Genomic DNA, 25319 nt, shown 5'->3' with positions numbered 1-25319 from the left:
TCTATATGTTAATATCACCAATACTGGTGCCACAGCCTCTTTCTTTTCTTTAAGTCCTAGTGAACAATTCTATTTGTGGATTTGTGTACTTATTCAGTAAAAACTTTTTGCCCATATCAGCATGTTTAATTCTACTTATTTTTTCAAGACTTTTTGCCACCTTTGTTTGTTCTATCTATCGTAAAAAAGATTTGGCTTACAGTGAAGACTGCTAGCTCAGTATGAAATACATGTTTTCTGTAAGTTATTACTGCCTTTAAGATATGAAGATAATCACTGTTATTTGACTTGCTAATGACTGTTTATGATCCTTGAGAAACAGAAGAAAAAGACAACTTTCAAGGGGACAAAGAAAAGAGAAACAAATTAAAAGAATGGACTTAGAAGAAAAATATGAACATCATATATTCATATTTAATCCATCAATTCTACTGGAAAGAAACAAAACATTATGATACCAAAAGTTTCGAATTTTCCTGCAAAATGTGAATAGTTCATCCTTTATAACTCAATAATTTAATAAAAATAAAGTGAATTGTATCTTGTTTTCATCTTTTTGCCTTGAGAAATCTATACCGGTGATTGGTATTTGCTGCTGAGGACTAGTTGTTATCAGTAGATCTTGAACAGCATACATGGAATAGAATTCTTTGGTACTGGACACTGATGTGCTGTTTTGTTTGTTCACAAATGTTTGACACCTGAGCGCAGCTTAGCCTGTGATCTTGGCATTGGTAGTTCAAGGTTAATACCTTTTTATTTTGAAGCTCATAATGGAACTGAGCATCAATTTGCTGTTATGACATAGTAAGGATGAGCTTCATAAGAGAAGTAGTAGAAAGTTGTGTTGCTTTTCTTAAGCAGAGACTGTCTTAAGATCTGGCCAGTCCTGGCCCTGAAAGTATGCCTTGCTGTGAACACAGCTCCACAGACTGTTATAACAAGCCCTCTATGCTGTATTCTTGGACTGCCTCCTTTCATCTTCCACTTTTTTTTTCCCTTGATCCACTGTGCTCCTGGGCATGTATGCGTTCTTGTCTGCTATGCAGGAGATTCAGATTGGCTCTTGCTCCTGTTTAAATAACAAAGCTCCACTTGAGGCTCAGAACATTTTTCTGAGGATATCATTTTTAGCCTTTTTCATTATAAAATGGGCCTATTAAAATTGCAAAATAATTCTTCACTATGCTAATAAATAGATTGGCCATAATTTGTAAATATGAGAAATTCTGCAAAAGAGGCCATACTTACCATATTTCTTCTCTTAATAGAAAGCAGGCTCCCAGACTGTATGTGTGGCCAGGCCAATTGATTTAAGCTCAGAGATCAGATATACTCTTCATAGCTTTTCTTCTCCAGTGTACCCAAGAACAGGTACTTGATAGGATGAGCTGACCTCTCTTCTCATCCCTTCTGAATTGTCATAGCTAAAATCTATTTGTCTTGGTTTATGTAAAACAGGCGCAACATTATATTCCTAGCTGCTGTAGGACAGCATTAGCTATCTGTTCTTTTGAAGCCATTTTATGAAAGCTCTTAAGTTCTGAAAGCTTTTTGATACAGTAGACAACAATGTCCAAAGAAAAGTGGATCTTTAAAAAAAACAATATCAAATAATCATAAAACAGTTCTAAAAATTCTTCTCCCCTTCATTCAAATGAATACAATATCATAGAGAGATATACTGTTGAGGCTACTGGTAAATATCTTGATAAACAGTTGTCAAGAAGATTCCTGCCCTGCACTCACTTTTCTGACAACACACAGGCAAAATTGTTTAGCTGACAATTTTCCAAAAATTTGACAAGAGCTTTTGCATGCAAGTGCAAGAGAGAGCGCGCCAAATTCCAGTACTGTAGCAAATAGTAACGTGACCTTAACCCTACAAATGAAGTCTGCAAAAATGAGGATCACTGCCAGAAAATAACAAAAATTATGGATTTTTTTACTTGGCATTATTGAAGTCAGAATGAAGTCTTCAATCCTGCAATAAAATGCATTAAAGTTTATGAATGTATTTAAAGAAATGTTAGTAGAGCTTTCTCTGATAATCAGAAACAGTATATATTACTTCAGGGTGCTTCTGCATTAAAACACTAGCTTGTATTAATGTGAATAGCTACTGATGTATCATGGCTATTAAAGAAAATTATCAGGAAAGGAGAAAATTAGGTTATATATCACCTATCTGAGCTCTGCCAGTTGAGTCAGAGATTCCTTTATATGTAAGCCTTCAACTGCCTGCACAGTAATACCTTTTCAGAAAGAAGGAAATAATGCCTGCCAAAACACAAACCAAATAAATATATATAGCTAAGACTGCATTCACATTTTGGATTTCTGTACAGGTTCTTGAGCTGGAGGGCAGGGGGTACTCCAGCAGAATCAGTAATCGGAGGTCCCAGGAGCCAACAGAGTTTGTCAGATCCTCTGTACAGCGGTGCATCCTGTGACAGCCATGTGCTTTATAAAGCGGCAGACGCCTGCACCTGTCTAAAACTTGACAAAATGTTCCAACGTACCAGACATAGCTGGAACCTACAGACATAGCTACTCTTCAGAAGTTTTGAGAGGGAAGTTTTTAATATCTCAACAAAAGTGGTAGTGGTGGGCAAAATACATCTTGCCTAAATACAAAGCATGGAAAAATACAGCCCAATGTTTTCAAAACAGATCAGGGTAATAGAAACAATGCAAAAGAAATTAGTTTAAAGACAGAAATTTGGCTAGTAAATCACAAAGAAGCTGTAATAAATAAAGAACGTGGTTTTTAGTGTCCTACAAACCAGAGAGAGAAACACAGCCAATCCCATAGTCCCACCTTTTAAACTATGCATGCTGTGATTACTGTTATAAACAACGGATACTGTGTCTGTACATATGAAAACAAAGAATAGGTCTTTTTTAGGACCTATCTGTAGGAAGAACATAAAATTTAGTCAACAAGGGAGCTGGAATAATCTCTTGTATTCTTTCCAATGACCATACTTTAGTGTTCAGTAGAAGGAACTTTTTTGTTCCCTTGTGCTTTTTCTCTTCTATCTACCTTTCTTCTTTTTTTCTGGTGAATCATGGAATTTTTCAGTTCTTGCACCTGGTCTGACAAACAGTATCCCCACTATTTTTACACAGTGTAACCCCCAGCACTTTTTTCAACAGCTGCCATTGCTGTGCAGTCTGACTAAGAAGCTAAGATCTTGACCTCTACTACCAATGTCAATAGGCGATCAGAGAGCATATAATATTCAAAGTACCAATTTCTTCTTCTAATGAAAAACTGTACAGCACATCTTAGTCCAGCAACACTATCCTGAAATTCTCCTGTCAATTCACTAACCTCATCATAAGCATGAGCTGGCTACTGAACTAACATGGGAACATGTATTATTTCCTAAAAACCTGAACCTGTTAGTAGAAGGAACAGATGAAGTTCAGCAAAGCTATATAAAATACTGAATGGCTTTTGAAGATCAACCATTAAAGGGCTTGGTAACTACAAAAATGATTTACTTGAAGCAAGTTCCATGATCACAAATATTTCTCCTGTCCTACAAAACACACACATATTAAAAGAAGAAAAACATGGAAAAAGTATTCTTTTGTCTTGTGACGGCCTGAATGTTTCTATGTATTCTAATATCTTCCATTCAGCTTATAGACAGGTTGTGAAGGAAAAACAATTGCTCAGGACTGAAAAAATAGGAAGAAATAAGTTTTCATAATTAAAATATGATCCAAAGTGAAATTGTCCAAAGCTTGAGGTAAGCTGAACATGCATTTCAAACTTTTGACATTTTCCTGAGATCATTAACATATCTCAGAGATATCCCGTTTTTATGGGATTTTGCTTCTTTGTGCAAGTCTTCCTAAAAAATTCACTTTCTCACAGTTGCTGTCTTAGTTTTAGTGATTCAAGTTTGTGAAGAGAAGTTCTGAAAAGCAAGGTAAACTTTTAATAAACAATCTACCACTGCAACAGAATTTGAAAACTTCAGCACTTTAGAAAAAGTGAGTTGATTTTATTGAAAAAGAGGGGGTAATATGGTGAAGAAATTCCTTTTTGCTAATGTGCACTTGATACTTTGGCTGTTATTGTAGGAAGTGCTCTCTTGCAGTATAAGACAATTTAATTCCAGTGTGAAGGAAATGAAAACTTGTTTACAAACTAAATGTGAAGTACTTTAAAATGCATGTTCATATGAAATTGGTAGGAACTGAAGAGTTGTAAAACACAAAAAATACATTATGCTTCCTTCACTCCTAGTCTTCAACAAGTATATAGAAAATGGCCTTTAAAACAGAGGTGATCGCTTGCTGAGAGCAAGATTTTTTTCCATTTTCAGATAATATTTTTAGCCTTCAACTGCTACAGAACCTTATTGTGAAAGTTGCAAACAACTCATGGGTTTTCTTGGATTCAAAATTTTCTATAAAACACCCTTTTATATTATTATTATTATTATTCATTTACTTTTATAATATACTTGTTTTGGATGTCAAAACTTGTAAGCAACAGGTATACCTATTCAAAACTCCAAGCTGGATCTGATTTATATTTAAAATATCAGGGAGAAATTACATGAGAAGAGAAGCTCTTCTTCACCTCAAGCTCCCATGCTCACTCCAGCTACTTTTGAAAAGACATGTATGATTCTTTACTGCTGCTACATCTCTGCATCATAAATTAATCCCATTTGCATACAAACTTGTCCCAAAAGACATCTTTGAAGAATTTCTTAAATCTCAAGAGAATCAAGCTCTTCTGGCACAGTATAAAGGGAGCATTCCACAGAAAGAGTTCTTCATGGGAAACAGTAATAAATGAATGCAGAATGAAAAAAGTTTTATCAGACAACCAGGTTGTCCTTAACCTGATTTATTAGGTAAGGAGAGGAAATCTGTTATATGGGGAAGGTTTATTAAGGTCTTAGATAATTCCTGGGTAAATTTTTCAGTCCACTTTTAGAAATCACTATTAAAAAAAAAAAAAAAAGACAAAAGTTTCTGCTGTTTTGTGGATGTAAACATCATGCTTGATCCAGTAGTCAACTATACTTTTCACAATAAAAATCATTCTAATACTTTACAAAAACAGCTAAAGGAAGCTAAACTTTCAGCTTTGAGTCAGAGAGTCTGCTTACTGCATCTGTCTACATATGGGGAAAAATGTTCACATTTCAAGTCAAATTATTTTTGAAAGAAATATGGTAGCATTAAACCACCTGTTTTAAAGAAAATCTTCAAATCTTCAAGTTTTATGAATGCACTGTTGTTCTGGCCGGAACAACCCCACAGAGTTATGTTGGGTGCTTTTCTCCCTGAATATACCATTACTGTGAATAATTGGTTTATTTAAAATTTATTCTGTGAAAGATATAGTTTATGCAATGTATCAAGTTAAGGTTGCTGTAGACATCATATGCTTTCCAGGTGTTAAGGTGGACACTAAGAAGGTGGAGGGCTGAAAGATTTTTTTGGAAGAATATATGATATGAGGTCAGTTTAGTTGGTTATGGCCTAAGAATACTCTCCTAAGTTTCTCCTGTATCTTTCCAGCATCCTACTGACCTCCTCCATAACTATATGTATCTATTGGCCTAACATTCTTCTGGGGGACAGTTTTTCAACTACTGAAGCATGACATAGCACTGAAAATCTATTTCAATTACTGTTGAGGTAATATCTAAAGGCTCACTCTTTTTTGAAATAGGCTATCCTCTACTGAGGAAAGGGAGAATTGTGCAAGAAAGCAGCATGACCGTTCTCTCATTCTGCAAATAGTGGAAGACACCAGAATTACATTGCTAAACATGTTGATCCAGTAGATCAATTTTTTTAGCCCCCTTTCTAACATATCTAAGCACTGCATACCAGCTTGATTTTTCTGGAGAGATGTATATTTCCTGAAAGATAACTACTATTTTCTTCTGTCATCACACCACTTGGGATATTTACTTCTCTGAAAAATATCTTGCAGCCCTTTCCAAATATTTAGTTCTGAACCTCTGGCTGTGCTATGCTTCCCCCTCCTCCCTCCTGTCTTCTTTATTTCCTAAGTGCTAAGAAACCAGATCTCCACTAATGCCCCTGGGAGCTGTGGTTATTCAGCCCTACACAAAATCAGATTTCAGGTTATCTGTCTTCAGGACAGTCACAGAACTGCCTGACACACAAGTAACAACTTTGTAGGACAAAAAATAGTAATGCTGCTTCAGATTTCTAGATGCTCCACTGCTGGCAAAATATGGCTCTATAAGTGAGCATTTGACATTGCAAGGTGCTGTCAGTAAGCTGCCAGCCTAGCTGTGCTTAACACCTTCGAGTGACAATTAGCATGCTACCTTTTATACTATGTGTTTAGCACAGAAAGCAACAGAGAGTCGACTGATGCTCATGATTTTAAATGCTAAATGTGAGTTAGCCTCTCCACTCATTTCTATTACTAAAACTCTGGTTTTAGTATGAAGTATTTAAAACTACAGCATAACAAATAATCAGCTCACAAAATATCTGAATGATCTTACTTTTATTCTTTATTCTATATTTGTCACTGAGTATGCTTCTCTTTGCTTCTTAGTTGTTCCTCTTCTCTACCAGACAACACATTTTTACATATAAAATTAATGTCTGTTTACAGATTTACATCACACTAAGCAAAATGAAATAATTATCTACTATGTTATATGTCCCATCAAAATAAGTCTGTTGACAGTTCATTTGGTTAGTTTTAGCTATATAACATTGCAGAAAAGTAGGAAATCAACAGAATCACTATTATGTGCTTTGATTACCCTGGGGAAACATGTAAATCAATGCACCCATTTCAGATTAAAAAAAATAATATCCACTCTTCCAAAAAATGTAGGTTTCATTCATGAGATGTTGGGGTATAAGTCCTGTAAGTAAGGAAAAACAAAAAAAACTGTAGTTCAGTTCTTAGATAACATAATTAGATATATTTAGTCTTAAAACATAAATAAAAAGAGAAAAATGAATATGTTGATCTATTTATCTTAAAAATTGTCATCCTACTTATTCTACTAGAGACTCTATCATCCCAAAGAATTGCAAGATTTTCAGATTTTTATTATGCTAGAAAAGACATTTCTGGAGTAAATTGCAGAAACTACCCAACAGCACAGGATGTGCTATTTTAGAATACTATGAAATAAAATTACCCTATATTGTACCTGTTGCACTTTAGGAGAAATTAAGGGTGGTAGGTATAATAGCAACACAGCAATTCAGTGGTTGAAGTACAAGATAAGAGATGTATTCTTGGCACGGTCAATAGGGGGATATATTTATCTCTAAGACTCAATTTCTGTCTTTATACATATCTTGAAGTTGGTCAATATTACCTTTTTAAAACACAGATAATCCAGTGAAACACCACAATAACGTCAAAGGCTTATATGATAATCATCACAACATCACAGTAAAACCAATTTTCATAAAACAACTCTGACATCCATTATTGAATAATTCTGTAAAGGTTATGAATAACAATTATTAACATTTGCATCTTCAGAATTAGAATTTGGCCAAGCATCCAAGCAGGACAATTTCTATTATAAAATTTTAGAGGTAAGTATAGCTGCTTTTGAGCCTCATAAGAAACTAAGCATTTTCAGAAGCACAGGCTCCCTTCAGTACTATGGGGGGTATTGTTTTGTTATTGATTCAGAGAAAAGATTTTCCCCATAAATAACCAACACAACTTTTCCAGTATCTTGGCTTTTCTATTGGTCATTCAGGCTGTTGTTCCCAGATACACCCGCAGACTGCCGTCTTAGTGATGTCTCTTTCCATCTTGCTATCTCCAGTTTTACCTGTTCTCCCCAGCTCTCTCTGTACTTCCACCCTCTTCATCTAATTGTGTCAGTTATTATGAAATATTACCTAAAAATATTTAAGTCCAGTGTAAAGCCTTGCACTTTTGGCTTTATGGGAAATGTAAATCTCCAGTGGAAAGGAGCTAGTACTTATTTATGGTGGTATTAAAAAAAGGTGTAGTGAGAGAAGGAGAGAGAGATCTTTTTCTTTTTATAGTCTTGGTGAGGCTGATTCTTGAATATTTGTATTGATCCTGTGTCTTACTGGCCAAAAATGCTGGAAAATTGGCAGAGGTACAGAGAAAAGCTGTCAGGCCTGAGAAAACACCTTACAGTGGGAGACTTCAGAAGTTCAGTCTGTTTTTTCAACCTAGAAAGAGGCCTGGCAGGTAACTTGATTAGAGTGCATAAACATCTTCATGGGAACAAAATACTATCCACTAAAAGGCTCTTTGATCTTATGAAGGGGATATCACTAGAACAAAATGCCAAATACCAAACTCAAATTTAAATGCAAATTGCAAATTCAATGCAGATTAGGCATGCAACTTCAACAGTAAGAATATCTGGTCACTAGAAGAAATGCAAGGCAAACAGTGGCTGCAAATAAGGCCTGGATGCTTTTGTGTAAGAGAAAGTTCAGTCAGTGCTTGAGTTTTCTCTTTTTCAATGAGATATATGTTTTTTTCAAATACAAGTTATCAGGCTACAGCATCAGATTAGATGGTCTACTTCTCTTTGGCTTTGAAACCTGTGAATCTGTAGGACATTCAGCAACTCAGTGGCCTCAGTTCTACCAAACATGTCTATGCATTCTTCTCCTGATTCCTTAGCTATTGGGTAATGGCTGACTGCTTAACCCAGAAGATTCTTTTGAAGTACTGAATTAAAATATTTAACTCTTCTGAAGTCGCAAAACCTGCTTACAAATCTGTGGCATAGCAGGAAGATTACCTACTTTATATTGCTTAGTAACTATAGAACGTAAGTCTTCTTAGTTCATTTATGAAATTAGTTACTTATTAAGGTTCCAGGTAACATTCATCTGTTAGCAAAATTAGGCTCCCTTCTTAATTCATCTTAATAAACATAATAATTACAAATATTGCAGTGCAATTCAAGAAAACTGAGAGGTAGCATTAGTGTGGATGTTTTCTGGATGTTTGGTGCATCTCCCCCACAGCACCAAAACGCAGACTCTAACTGTACTAACCAAACAAAATAGGGCCAGAGCATGGGCCAGCACTGTTCCAGAGCTGCCCATACTGTTTAATTGTTAGCATGCATCCAGCACAAATGCTACGCCACTACAGAACAGGGTCTGGATGTTTTATCTGCTAATACAGACATAGCCATACATTCTAAGGCTATATATACAAGTCACATTTCAGCCCTAAGAACTGGATATTTCTTTAATAAATCTATCCGGTACTATCTTCAGCTCCCCCATGTGATATATATATAACTTGTTCCAGGGCATAATAATTACACTTATAACTGGAACTTAATATAATTCAAGATTGAAGGTAACAACTTATAGTCTTTGGAAATCATGTTATTCTTCTGTTGACAAAATTAAGAGCTACCAAGCGCTTCTACCTTTTTTGCCATGGGTAGCTATCTATGTGAAATCTCTAAGTCATCTCTCAATCTTTTCTCTGGCGTATAAATAAATAAACCAGAGTCTCTAAATATAAAGTTTCAGAGCATCTTTTCTCATTCTAGAAAACTTTGAACTCTTTCCAGTATTTCATATCTTTCTTGAAGTGTGAATATCAGATTTGAACACAGCATTGTCACAATAGTTTATAGTGGTATGTACACAGACAGCATCTTTTTCTTCTACTCAATAGTCTCCATCTTGTAAACATGGTATTATCCCATTAAGCCATAACACTGCACTAAGAATTTATGTAAGGCAGAATTTATGTTGAGGTCATCTTCAATGACCTTATGGCCTTTCCTGGGTCACTGTTTTCGACAACAAATTCTATTGTGTAAGTACAGGGTGTGCACTTTGTTTCCTGGTTTACTGCTTTGCACCTAGCTATATTAAAATGAATTTATTTCATTATGATCTGGTGATTAAGGTAATTCCTTGACCTGTATTATTTTTAATACATTACTAGACATAATTATCTAGAAAGGTTTTATAACATTATTTCTATGATGAATCAAAATATTGACTGACACTGGGTTGGGAAATGATATCCTGAGAGATCTGTACGCTTGTGGCCATTGCTGTCTTTCCATAAATGACTGCATTTTGATATCTGTTAGTGAGCCAGTTCTTAAAACACCTACTATATGTCTGATTAATTCAATATATTGCAATTTTAACCAAAATGTCATACATTGCCAAAACAAGTCAACTGAGAAATCCATGTATACTATGTCAACATGCATCATTAAATAGCCCATTTGAAAAAGAAATGCTATGGATATTTAACACCAATTTAACTGTCTTAAATGAATTGGGAGGGTCTCCCTTTTCTGCTTATTCCATTTTCTTTTTGTCAAGATAATCTCTTCAAGGAATTAAAATTATTGTTATTATTATGGATATGCTAGTTTAAAACCCACAGTTACAGCTGGCTTGAAAATATATTTAAAAAGAACTTTGCTGGTTTTGCAGAGATTAAAAAAAATGTATCTTCTGCCCAAGCTCGAAACTCTTATTTTTAGACTGAATATCTGTGAATATTTTATGTGATTCAAATGCAAGATTCAAAGTTTGAAGCTTTTTTAAATGACCGACTAACAAAGGAGAAAACAGTGGCATAATATGTCTCTTTGGGTCCCTCTAGTTTTAACTAGTTAAAAATCTATAAATGCCTTATTTACAATATCTATAAATATTGATAAAATCTCCAGAATAGGCTGTCTGCTTAATTAACAACATAAAGTATTTTGATGCTTTTTATCCATAATTTTTCCGATTATCTTAAACATAAGGCATATGAGACAACAAAGATTTACTGAACTCCAGACTGAAATATCGAGCATTTACAGGCCAACCCCATGCTATACCCTTAGTCCCACTATTGTCACATCTTTCAGCCCCTTTTGCCACTTGTCAGATGTTTTACCTGCCCTTAGTCTAGTCCCCAATGCTCTAAGTGCCATATGATAGGAGATATGTATATATAAAAAAATACACACACATACACACACACTCACTCATATACATATAGGCCCAATCACATAAAGATGGTTCTATACATTTGGATTTCTTATTCAAATTTACATATTAACCTATAAGACAATGGTTTACATTTTAAAAGTTAATGATTGCTAAATTGGTGAATGAATCATAGGTTATGATGCTCGGTTTCTTTAATGTTTATGTTTAAAAACTCACATCAGCAACCCTCACCACACATTATTACATGTTTTGTAGTTTTAGTGATCATAAAAGAAATTAGAATGCAAATTTGGTCATTGATTGTGTCTTTTGTTTAATGTTTGTAGCTAATTTCAAAGTATGGAAAGAAGACCCTGTTTTATAATAGCTGCATCTCAATATGAATATGATAAAATATTGTTATAGCAAACTTTTCACAGTGTAATTTCTGGTAAAGTCTCATTTCTTTCATTATGTTCCGATATAGCAAAAACAACATTAGAGAGAATTAAGGACCCACTGAAGAATGACCAGAGCATATGGTATCAGTGATATTTTAATTTAAAGGTAGACAATGTCTTCTATTTTGTGCTGATTTAAGAATATACCTTTGAAACATTTCATACCTAAATCAATAGTGAACAGCATCTGATTCCCTGCACTCATATTCTGACTAATTCATCTAAAAAACTGTGTGTGGAATGAAAATTAAGGGAAAGTACTGTGACATACTGTTTTCATTGATGGAATGATGTTTTTATTTGACACCGCAGCATTCTTTTCAGTGCAAGATTTTGGTGAATTTTCTTGAGTGGCCAGGGAGCCCTGAAGGTTTACCTGCTAACATTCATTTTTTAAACCTGTAATTCAGCAGGTTGAACAGGTTTATCAGCTCTAAGAGCCAAATGGAAACATCTCAGTTTCTATGCTAGTTTCTTAGAGTAGTTTCTTACTAGCAACAAAATTTTGTTGCTTAAGTCTTGTGGTTGTAATTTCTTTTGTCACAGAACCTAACTCTGCAAAAGGTAAGCGAACAGATTAGATAGATTGCAAAATATATTAATCAGCCTCTGTAATATGCTCTCATTTTCATGTACATGTTATGTTAACAAGTGGTAGAAAATACAGCTAATCTTTACAGGAGCAGGCAGTAAATCCATCCCCTACCCACACGTTTTGTTCGTATGAAAATGTGAAATGTTTTCCCCTCCACCAGCCACACTTTCTTGCTGTTTCAATAACAAAGAGGAAAATAAATAAACAAAGACAACAGAAGAACTGCAGAAGGCCAGATCCTAACAACAGCAAATGTCAACTGTCTGCATTGGAAACAAGATTTACAGGGACACACATAGAGGGAAAACTGAGTTTCACTGAAGTCAAGGACAACCCCCCTGCTAATTACAATAGTCAGGAGTTCATAATGCATATATAAAAGAAATGTAAATAAATATGTATAATTTAAACTGAAGGCAGATAAGCTGATTTTTTGCGGAAAGAAAAGGGACAGATCTACTCTCAAAACCTGCAAAAAAAAAAGGAGATTTTAAAATAGTTTTCACATACTGTCACATGTAAGTTCCCATAGTATCCCATTTATCCTCCTTCCATTGCATTGTTTCTAAAAGTCTACCAAAAGTGGTAGTTGCTAAAATTTGTGTACTAAGGGAAGCCTGAAGAGGACCTGTAGAGATCTTGCAAATGAGATGACTAATATGCATGAAACTATTGGACTCAGTATCCTGAGGCATGAGCAAACTGTCACCACTGACTGGTGACTCAGAAGTGCAAATGTTTCCTTCAGTCTAAAAAACATTAATGTGGGAGAAACACAGATGTTACTAAGGAATACAGGACTGCCTCTATAAGGCTGGAAAAGCTGAAGATTAATTTCTTCTCCAGAGCTTAATCAGCAGTATAGCAAAAAAGAAGTCAGAAACGTTTCCGATTAATTGTATTTCTGTGCTTGCTACTCCTATTGTATACGATTCGTATTACTATAAACAGTCTTCTTCATGCTGCTACAGAGCTAATAGCAGAACCAATGTGTAACCCACTAGCTGTCTGAATATGAATAGTACTTACCTAGAGACTGAAGCAATGAAGGTCATTTGCCACTACAAACCAGTTTTACTAAACTTTTATATTTTTATATGTAGCCTACATTATTTTAAACTGTCTAATCTGTTACCTATTACCACTTTTTCATGACTTAGATTATTTTTTCCATTAACAAAACATGCTTATCTACAGGGTCCATTATTATCAGTGCTAAACAAAGGTTATAATTGCATAAATGTTATTTCATATTACAATACACTTTGGCTAATATTTCTCTGCCGCTGATATATGATGCACATTTTTAATCTTCATGACATTTACAAAGCTTACTGTTTATTTGTGTCCTTCTTCAAAGAAAATTGCTCTCTAACTGACATCTAGCAGGAGTTTATCTTGTTCCCACCGATTTTATCTTCCTCTTGCCTTTTTCACAATTAGTACTGCATATTTTAAGACTAAATCTGTCTGAAATATGTTCGATTCTATTGAAGAATCCACACACAACAAAGAACAGTAGCATAGCACTGGCATCGCTTGGACTGTAGTAATTCCTTAGCAGGCCACAGAGGGATGCAGACGAAACACATGACTTTCTTGAAATAAAGTAGGTATAAAGATCCAAGAGGTAAATTTGAAGGCTAATGCTGAGGGCCAGACTAGCTACACACAAAAACTAATTGTTTGCACAGAAACTGTTGCAAAGCCGCCTGCACAGCAGCATTTCTTGGGAAAAAAAACAACATCGAATGGTCATTCTGACAACTGGTCTGCCTGAAATACAATGATTGTGAAATCTTCTGTGTCTGAAACTTTAAACCAGATGCAATTTAGCAAATCAGTGTAGAACAAAAAATACATCTTCAAAAATTTCAGAATATATTACAATCTGCGATGAACCTGCAATTGGAGCCTGAGTTATCTGAAAACATCCCTTTTCTCCCATTTTATCAGCTACCCTAATCAAAGAGATTTCTCTACAAACATTGCCTTTCATTTTTTTTTTTAATTTCACTCTACTCTAATAAGAAAAAGTCATTTTGACAGCTCATTCTATCAGATGGAACTGTTCATAATATATTTTAAAATGTTCTTGTTCAGAAATTAGCACATATATTATATATACAGTATGGTGTACATGTATATGCTTAGAGTCCCTCATTGTGACTAAATAACAGAGCTATTAAGTACCCCAAACTTTTGCTAGACAGATTTAACCAAAGTGAAAATGACGGAAACCCATATTTCAGTTATACATTAATATACAATAGAAATTGGCAACAATTAATGTATCCTGGTTTTTCTTCTCAGGAGACTGACTTCTTAATATCCAACATTCTGGTTCCTAAACATTTCAAAGCTGAGTGTCCTTTAAGAAGGCATTAGCATTGATAGTTAGGTCTTTTGGAACGGCAGATAAGTGATTAACGCCATAATAAGAAAACAGTATTTCTTAATACTCAAACTTAATACCTTTTTCCTATGATGCACAGCAGCTTTCTAAGCCTTTGCCATGGTGCTACGAAAATTCTTGCAACGTTATTGTCACATTGTACAGTATACTTTATACCACTGTTTTTTTTTAATGAGGTTTTCACTTAGCCTTCAAACTTAGCTTTAAAATTATTCTTTATTAAATACTAAATAATAATGACTGTACATATTCCATATCTTTGGAACTATCTAAACAAGAGGAATCTCAAAATTCAGATCACTGGATTTTTACCTAGTGTGTTTGCATAGAGAGAGAGAGAAAAAAAATTAAACAAAGTTGATATTCAAGTTGAGTGTTTACGCACTAAAAACTATAAATAAGTGCTAGCTATTATCTTCAGACAGTACTCTGTTTCTAGAGTAATAGTAACACAAATATACATACAGGAACTTTTATAGTGAAGATTAAGCAAAAATAAAAAAGATTTAACTCCTTAAGAAAGGAAAACTATTTTACAATACTCAGTGTAGGTGACCAAAGATTCCCAAGCATATAAGGTAGACGCTCGTGCTGGGACACTCTACATGTAGGATGATAAAATAAAATTTTGTGAATGTGGCTCATTCTCTGTCTTACTATCCTAGAGATATCTGATACCAAAGCTGCTCAGGTGAGGAGCTAACTTTCACTGAGAATGGACCTTTCTGACTCAGAAAGCTTCAACCTGCTTCTAGCAGGGCTGTTATCACAAGTGTCAAAGCTCTACTTGGACAAAACACAGAATCAAGACCATTTTGATCTGCAGTTTTTTTGTTGTGAAACTGTTGGATTGTATTAACAAGTCAGGAAAAAAACGTAAATATCATAAATTAGCGTAATTTCATTGGTAATAATTGCATGCAATAAGGCTGTAACACACACTAGCCTTGCTTGAGAGAGTGACTTGAAAGATGTAATTTACACAATGTGCAGACTGAAACAATATATTCCTTGATTCTACAGAAAACTGATGGAGATCTGGTATACAACGATTACCAGTTTCACAAAACTAGAAGCGAAAACTTCTTATATTTATCAAATGTTTACGTTCAGTCCCTGGGAAATGATAATATTTTCCTTAACTTACATTTTCTTATTATTCTTAAAAACAAACATTTAAAAGTGTATAACAAGCCATGTCCTTTAAGAACACTAGAATTTTACTTAAGAACTATTAATATTTATTTTTCAGCATCTTCCTCATAAAGAAAAATCTATTTCCTACTATATAGAAAAGAAGCTTTATAATATTTTCTTTGTATAAAGCTGTGAATGACAGGATGATGAACAAGCTCTGTCTCCCAAAGATAAAACAAGTGGAGGAAACTGAACCAAGTATCGATGGCTGTCTGTTTTTGTAGATCTTTATTTAGGTGCTTATTGCTATAAGCTGACTATGTGTAACTCAAAAAGGAGTATTTCACAGTGACTTGCATTGTAAATGTATCCCCCCCCGACCAGCACAGATGGCATAAAATGCTTAGCGTTGTTTTCAGACAGCATGTCATGCTGTGGGAAGATATGGCTGGAATAAATACATTTTATTTTGCCTTCTGATATTTTTCCATATGATTTAATTATTCGGAGAACAGAGCATAAAAGAGAGCTACAGTATTAGTTGGGTCTGTTATATGCTTCTAAGAGAATTCAATACTTTATCAAAGATTGTTTTTAGAAAATAAATTTGCATGGCATGTAAATAATATAACATTTGGTTGCTCTTGGTCTAGCTTATGTATTTTGCCCAAAGGAATAGGTGATTTTGAGTTTACTTTCCCCTTCATCTTCATATCCTGAGTAATGCATCATAATAAGCAATTCTTCAGATATCAGTATATAAATTCAAAAAATAATTCTTTCAGTGACATAAAAATAATAGGTTGATTCTAATCTATTTTCACTGTTGTCTTTTGCTGATAAAAGAAAGAAACTAACAATAGTCAAACGCAGAAGTAGAAAGAAAAAAGGACAGATTCTGTGTCAGCTCTATGCAGATGCAGAGGAATCAAGCACAATAACCTTTTACATGCATTAGTCAAGAAATGGCACTGCACAGATACTCTTTTTTTTTCCTACTGGAGAAAAAAAAGCCTGAGTTCATGCACCACTGAATGTGAGGCATCAGCTTCCCATCAGGGACTGGCTCTTGGGGGGCCCACAGGCAAAACAATGCAAACTGTAATTAGAATACTTTTCTCTCCTGTTCTGGGAATAAACAATCTTTTTGTTGTTCGTGTTTACACAAATAACAAAATATTCAGCTGTGCTGTAGAAACTGTATATGATACAGTAGCAGTGTTGTTATAAATAATATATATGCCAATATAAGTTAGGTTTTCTAATAAATGTACAAATTCTTTGAACATTTGCAACCTCTTGAGTTACCCAAGCATGCATTTTCTGCATAGTTTATGACTCAGATTCTATAACGTCCTTTCTGCTTAAATTTTTTCTAGCAAACGATATTAAGTATGATCACTTTAAAAACAGAATAACTTTTTATATTACTTTTTTCAAAGCTTTTGAACTTTCCACTAGCTAATATACTGAAAGAGTACTATAAAAAATGCTAAATCTCCTTGTCTGACCTCAAGTAATAGCTACAGAATATTTCTCAACTTTATTTTGATCTAATAAAAAAATAGCAGTAGCATTTTTATTCCCTGCAATTATAATTACTTTATAGTCATGAAAGTCTTCTCATTTTAAGCTAGAGCTTTACAGCTGTTTTTCTTCCTTGAAAGCCCTATCCATTTCTAAACTCATTATTTACTTTAAGAAACAAAACACATGGGAAAATTTAATACCTAATACTGTTGCATAGCCTATTTATAAATTGATGTTATATTTCAGAAGTGAAAAACAAAGCTATTAATATTTTATTACTACCCTCAATTATGTGTGTAACACACTGTAGAGAGCAGACCTCCACTTGCAGGGGAAGGAATGGGTGACTGAATACACTTTTTCTGATTTTTATGATTACCTTTAGATTATTGCCTTTGGAATGCATGCTATCATAATATTAAAATGTAACAGTACGATGACTAACACCATCTAATGCTACATGACTAATACAAAAGTAATGGGAATTACATGACATGGTCACAGTGGTGCAAATGGAAGGAGTTTACTGCTTAGATTTTGTGTGGATAAGAAGAGTACCCTTTCCATTGAATAACTGAGTGTTAAGGAGGCCAACAAAGAGGGGTTTTCTTACAGTCGGGATGGGCAAACACTAAGGCCTAGATTAAGGTTTTTTTTTTTTTTTTTTTTTTCCAGTCCAGATCAACTCATCCAGCCTTATAGATGGGGAAGAAAGCATCAAAATTTGCACATGGATTGATGAGAAGCATCAGAAGAGGAAGCTTTACTCCGTTGTTGTAGATCTGATTAATATAGAAGGTAGTGACTTGCTCTACTTGGCTATTTACAAATACAAGCACAAGAAAAGGCATTACGTAGAAATCTTTAAAAAGTGTTTAAAAACCACAGATGAAAGAAAACTTGCTCTTTCTTCAATGAGTTGTTTCAGAACAATAAAATATTTGGGATTACATTTGATCCACGACATTTCACTTCACAACAAAATCAAGGAAAATGTATTTACTATGCATGATAAGTAAAATAATGGTCATCTTGTATGGTATATTTATGTAAAGCATGACATATTTGGTGTAAATATGATCCTCCTCACCCTTATGAGGTCAATAATGGGCAGGAGATTTTTGCTAGTACTTACTTTTGTATTAGCATGGCCATTTAAAGGGCTACCAATTTTCCAGTATTTCATTAAGACAGGTCTTTGATTTGGGTTGTATTTATTATTACACTTGGAATGATGGGGTCCAATATACTTTTTAAATCCTACACCATATATCAGAAAGTAAAACAATAGCTCATATACAGGCAAAGATTTAAATTATTTGGGTTACCTATAGGATAGGCACTTCTGCATAATAAGATATCCAAGAGTACAATAAGCAGTGGTTTACTTTCTAATAAAATTATTATCTTGATTTTTGAATACACTTGACAAAATAGCTCAAGCCATCAAAAGGACACAGTACGGAGTCTTTTGCTAGAACACAGTGAGTCAGCACTGACTGGATTTTTAACACTTGCCACAGTATATCTACAGCTTCTAAAATAATAAAGCTAGCCGTATCTTTACTAGAGCTGCCAGACAAATTTGACTTTGCTAGAATTACAAGAACTTCTGAACCCATTAATCCCTCTTCAGCTGCTTTAGATGATAAATATCCTTAGAACATGAAAGGATAAAGACACAGATCTTCTTGGTTCTAATATTCATTCTTTTTTTTTATTTTATGAGCAAAACATAAATTGTACATGTCATGAAGTTAAACTGGGATTGAAAAATTTGACAAAAATACCTTCTGGCAAAAATTGCCAGACTTGGGGGACATAAAATCATGAGTCTAAATCTATATTTCAGTAGCTAAAAATGGAACCTGATTGTCAGAGATTGGAAGCTACTGCTGGAGAACCTGAGTCCTGTGGTTTACTTTCTGAGGCCCTCTCTAGTCTCCTCAGGGCTTGGGGGCATTCCAGATATATATGAGAGAAATGGTGTTTTAGTACACAGTGCTGAAATTCATACAGAAGTTGAAACAACTTTCTGTAACCATATGCAAGGACATTTATCTACCTCCTAAAATAGTCCATGAGAAGTTGAGCATAAATCGGGGTTTAAGCCTCCCAGACGCACAGCTCAGAATCTTAACCTGAGGTGAGCATTACGAGTTAGAGTTTTTAACCTATATATTTTAACCTAACAGCAAAAAGAAAAACAGCAGCTATTTTTGTTGTGCATAGCCATAAGTATAATAATATGTATATAAGTAAGTTCAGACAGTGTTGCAAAGTAAAACAAAATATAGCTTATGCAAGAGTGATTTAGAGCTGTATGAAAAATAGGTCTTTCACTTCTTCTGGCCAAAATTTAAACTCTTCTCCCTCCAAAATATATCCCTGGATCTTCTTTAAAAAATTGTCATTGTAACAAAAGATGGGAAAATTTTTATTTCCATCTTAGACATTTTAAACAATAGGAAGCAAATGGAACCAAGGCCTAGACCCCTCCCAAAACTGGAAAGAAATGGTGGCAGTTTCTCTTCTATCTAGTAAAATAGTATAAGAGTCATCCAAGATACTGAAGGAATATATTCAGGTTTTCTTCTCAGATTGAAAGGACTTATATCTCCATTTCCTACTTTCCAGTGAAACTGCCCTGATCATATTATACATTATTTTGAGTTTGTGTTTTCTCAGCCACTCCTGTTAAATCTGTTCTCGTTTGCATGGGCTATTTAAATGTTTGCTGATACAAATAAAATTTAGGATATTCATCTGTGAATATGAAGCATTGAAACTCAAGTCCTTGCGCCAAATAATGCATAAGTATACTATGCTAAATAGAATAACATCTAGAGAAAAGACTGAGAAAACATTCTGAGAAGATATGTAAAATATTAAAGTTCAGATCTATTTTCTACCTGATGGGAGAAATTTGATTCCTTTCCTACCATCTTTTGGTGAGTGCTTTAATAAGTAGACTTTCAAGTCAAGGAGAACCAGCCCCCTGCTGATTTAATAACTGCAGTATCTTATTTATGAGTTCTTTTTTTTTCTCCAACTAAAACTAGTTATAAATAAAGTTGCAAATAGTTTTCAAGTGACAAAAAAAAAGATTTTTTAAATATTAACAATACGAACTACATTGCTCGATAAGATTAAAAAAATTAAAAATGATTTTTTTTTGTTATTATCTTGTATACTCCGGGCTCAATTCCATTCCCCCTAGAGTCCATGGAAGTTTGTCACCAATTTCAGTAGACACTTTTGTATCTACTGAATTTTGTATTGATTTCTGATTGCAATAAAAAATTACAGAGTCAGTATATAATTATCACTTCAAACAGAATTTTAGAATGGGTAGCCAGGTAAAACTCACAGGGTGGCTAGTGTTATTCACCTTATTTTTTATTCATTACAAAGCACCTCAAGTACTTTGCAAGTCAGGACAAAACCTACCCAAAAGATGTTTGTATTGTGTTTAATTTCAGATGAGGAAAAGCTGCTGATTTTTGTTTAGATTTTTGTTGAGACTTGCTGCATTCAAAACACAGACTGTAACTCTCATGAGGACAGACTATCTGTAAATGGAATCTAATAACAAGAACAATTATCATTATAATTTATTTTAAATAATTTAACAGTAATCCAATTACTATTACTAATGTTGTTCTAATTATTATAATCATAAAGCAGTTGAACTGAACTGCTAATAATGTAAACCACTACCTTTTTCCTAACTATAAGTGTAATGGAAAAGAAGGTGTGATTATAATTCTAGCATACTTTGAACTAGTAGACTCAGTCTCAGAGAACACCCAAAGAATTTTAAAACTCTAGATATACAATGTAATACTTAGAATAAAAACATCGGACAGTAAAACGGAGCAGGCAGAGCGAAAACGGCTTCATACATTCATCCTACTCCAGCACAAAGGGAAAGATTTTGGATATGGTATCAAATCAAGATTTATTCCTTTTCCAAGTTCATGGAATCTTTAATGTTCATTTGGATAAGCAAAACTTCAGTCTTTAATATTTTATCCAAGTACCTGCTCAAACTGCAAGCAGTTTAACTTCTCTGGCTTAGAAAAAGTGCACAGTGAATCATTTCATTACTTGACCCCGTGATTCTTTGCAATCCAGCAAAAAGGGTTTTTTCTCCTTTTCAAATGATTATTGATTTGTAGGATGGTTCAGATTTCACTCTGACAAAATGAATTATATCCTCTAATAGCACATGTAGACTTTCAGTTGGGAAGAGGTCAACCACCAATTGTATGCATAGTCCATTGATTCAGTTACGATGACTAACTTGGCCACTTTAGTTAATTAAAAGGCAATACAAATTGCTCCTTTACGGGCTGATCCAATTCTTATTAAAGTTAAAGTGAATGGGAATCTTTCCTTATTGAGAACTGGATCAGACTGACACTTGTTCTACAATTTCTGAGTTTGGAAGGATATTATGATCTAAATTTAAGAAAAACGTTAACGCTGTATAAGATGGGCAGCAAAGCTATGGGAATGACTGAAGAAATCTAGTAAAGTGAAGTACTAAGGAGTTACACAATTTTGCTTAATAGCTTTCCCTGGAATAGCCCTATTCCTTCTCTCTGCCCTCCCCTCTCCCACCACTAAAGGAAGCTCACAAAGTCCACTGAGGTTGCAGCTACAGCCAGCCACAGCTGAGAATAGGAATGAATTTTCTGGACTACAGTGCCACCCTGAGCAGGCATCAAGTGCAGGAATGGAACGGGGCAATAGATTTGTCTACTGGTAATAGAAAGGTGTGTTTTTAAAGAACACGTTTCATTCTTAATAAAAATAGATGTAGGCTTTCAAGGGTGTTTTGTGTAGTTAATTTTTTGGTTTGTGGAAAAAACCTGAGCCCCAGTAGGGCTCAGTTAAGTTAAAAGAACTTTGTATAATTAGTGAAGAAAAAGAAATGGTCCCAAGAAAGTTGGGCCAATTCACTTTCTTCAATAATACATAAATGTAGGTGTTTAAGAAAGTCTCTTTTGTAATAAAACTTAGTGGATTAACAATTTGAAGCTTTGTCTGGTTATTGTACCTGGCTTACAAACTGAAGTTCAGTTATTTAGATTCAAGCAATATGAATTAACAAATTTTTTTAAGGCTGTGCTTTCTGATTACATACTCCATAAGATGTCACAATGCATCCTAATACGGTAATTATGGCACAATAGTGCATAATCTGGAACAATTATTGTTTTAAAATTAATCTTTGATAAATCTATGATAATAAGAGCTGCAATTATACCAAGTTTCTTTGAAGAGAGGTATGTAATATTGTACCAATGTACTATTAAATGAAGTGGTGACAATTTACCTCTAAGTTATCCTATGACTTGAATCCACAGGCCATGTTTCAAATAATTTTACACTAGGCAATTTATATTTTAGTCATTTTCAGCTTGAGCTGTCATATAAAAAAGCAGAAAAAAAGAGAAGTTCTCATATTATAAGTATATATACTGGGCATATATAATTTAGATACAAATGCTGATATTTCTCACTATATAAAATCAATTTATGTCCCTTTGTATTTTATTCTTTTTTTTTATAAGCAGAGTTATTGTTTTATAACACTGATCAGAAAGAGATGTTTTACATCTCATAAAGAGTGGCAAAAAGTTTATTCACCTGCTTTTCTGAACTGTAAGACTGATGGACTTCTGTACTTCATTCATGCAAACTCGGGAGTTGGAATTCCCATTACACTCATCAAGTTGTAGCCATGTTCCCCACTGTTTCACTTCTGACCATTTCCCCATCTCTCTCTCTGTCTGGTTAGCAGTGTTTTGGACAAATTTTAGGTGTTACAAAAGCAGTAAATAAAGAAGATTCATTTGAGTCAATCATAATTTGGAAGAAAAAAAAACCACCAAAACAACCGTCTAGTTATAACAATGATTATAGTTTCCAGTCAGTTTCTATCGTGCATGCAGTTCCATAGTCCCCCATTCACATAATTGTGTTTGTGACAATAAAAAAATTGTACAAGAAAATATTATGTCACAAATTAAAAACAAGGAAGATTATAATCAAAAATCACATTTAGATTAGATCACATGTATCAATCAAATTAAACACTAAAGGAAAAATACAATAAAATATATGCTATTAAAGAGACATAGCACTATGTAAAAAGTCATATTCGTATTTTCAGGCTATAACTTTTATAACACAAGTCAGATATTATTGTGCTATATTTGTGTTATATCATATTGTTTTTAAAAACAGAACCAACACCACTATGATATTATAATTTCTTTAAAATTATAGCATTTTCAGGAACTCATAAAGGTTGAATTGTTTTATTTCAATTAATAGCCTGGAGGTTTTGAGGTAAAAAGTTTATTATATAATGGCTTATTTCTTTCAACATTTATTTCCCAAGATATATTTAAGCTCTGAAAAGAAATTATGACCCTCAAAGCACCTACAACTGCTGAGATATTCTTATTTTACATTTGGGCAACTTACAAATGGTAAATAGTATTTCTTTACATTTACTAGAAAGAATTTGCTCTTCTAACATGAAATTTGGCCAAATTTCCGTCCTAGAAAGAAATCCATAGAAAGAACTTATTTGAAAATTGAAAAGTGATTTGACCATATACAGTTTGAAATGCATTTCTCCAGTGTCAATGTTATGGGTACAAATACAGCAAGTTGTTGGAAAATGATCAAATCTACAAATGGGTAAGAATTCTTGATGCAAGTTCATCCCAAATATTCACATTACTGGATTGCATCATAAAAAAAATAACTGGAAAAAAGCATTTCTTGGGGACTATCAGGTTATCGTGGCTATCATGTCAATAAAAAGAGGCCTCTATCAATAAACATACCAAATTAAAAATCTGGCATTGACTGCAGAGGTACGTGATATTTCTAGTTCATGCTAACAGAATTCCATTACAGGAGACCAAACAGAGAAGAGAAAACAACTGAAATGAAAAAGCTATAATAAACAAAAGAGAAAAAAGTGTCAGGAAAACTTACGATGTGTAAAGTCGTTGGTTGAGCACTTCAGGGCTCTTTTTGAAACTTAGACTTGTAAATGAACTCAAATTTCAAATATCTTTGACTGAAAAGTATCATACGAAATGAATTTGGTTGGTCAGAACACTGGGATTCAGTTTTGCCACTTATTGTGTAATCTTGAGCAATGCATTTAAGTTTTATTTAGCCCTAGACACACTCCATTCTGGTCAGGCTGAGCTTGGAGGCTAGGCTGCCACCCCTCAGCTGCCCCATGCGCTCGGTACACCCCCCCGCCACCGAAAGTTATCAGCCCTATCAAAACTGGCAGCACAATTGCACATGGAATCACTCCCCACCAAAGCTCTGTTGGAATGAACTAGGTTAACTCACACACTTTTAAACTCTGGGTCATTTGACAGAGTCAGCATCGGGAATGAGTGCATATGCAATTATATCATCTTTTAAGTGTATGGGGAGAAGGTGCCCTGCTCACCTGCCATAACAAAGTCTTCATCTGACTTAGATGCAGGCATAACAACAGATCTACCTTTACTGTCCTTTCACTTTTTATAAATTATAGCAACTTTGTAACTTTTAGTAACTTCACCCACAGTGGAAAAAAAAGTTACATTTTTGAAGTCAATAAAATTATGAGTGTAAATACTCCTGTCAGCTTCTATCATGCTGATAATTTGTATATTAAATTATTTATATATACATTGTTTATTAAAAAACCCTTAAAATATTTTTTCTTCAAGTTACCGTGAATTAGCTGAAGTAACATCCTAACTGCACTTAAGTGCCTAAGAGTACTGTCTCTTTCTTAAATGGAAATAAGATTTCAATCTCAATTTTTGTTGAAAACAAAAATGGTGCAAATGGACCACCAACTCTGGGCTATATAATTAACACTGGTATACTTCCATAAAGTACATGGCTCTAGGTGTCCTGTTGGCTGTCTCATTTCAATCTTTTCTTTGCATTCAAATCAGATAGAAACAGGACACAAATCCCAAGTTCAAAAATAAATATATTATATTAAAGAAAATTAGTTTAGGCATCATTACAGGGTAAATACATGAGTGTCTACATTTTTAATGGACATTTTTGAAACAACATTTAAGTACAAACCATAATTTTTCTGTAACTGTTTTCTGCAAACTGTTTTCATCTTCCTTTATTGTCCTCTAATGATCTCATCAAGAGTATATAATCA

General features: G+C 34.1%; 1 protein-coding gene across 5 annotated transcripts in view; it reads right to left on the bottom strand.

Moving 5' to 3' along the window:
• The window catches only part of PACRG (parkin coregulated), a 268812-nt gene that overhangs the window by 57105 nt on the left and 186388 nt on the right, over nucleotides 1–25319 (bottom strand). Inside the window, exon 6 of one of the 5 annotated variants that reach the window (XM_026109870.2) lies at nucleotides 6516–6896. The exons of the other annotated variants lie outside the window; for them this stretch is intronic. Coding sequence (XP_025965655.1) covers nucleotides 6829–6896 — 68 coding nt within the window. The 3' untranslated portion in view covers nucleotides 6516–6828. Of the gene's footprint in view, nucleotides 1–6515; nucleotides 6897–25319 lie in introns of those variants that run through there. 5 annotated transcript variants of the gene reach the window in all.

Source organism: Dromaius novaehollandiae, chromosome 3, assembly GCF_036370855.1.
Source record: "Dromaius novaehollandiae isolate bDroNov1 chromosome 3, bDroNov1.hap1, whole genome shotgun sequence".
In the NCBI taxonomy this organism is placed as follows: Eukaryota; Metazoa; Chordata; class Aves; order Casuariiformes; family Dromaiidae; genus Dromaius; species Dromaius novaehollandiae.
The sequence above is the reverse complement of the archived record's forward strand: the minus strand, read 5'-3'. Positions and strand labels throughout refer to the sequence as shown.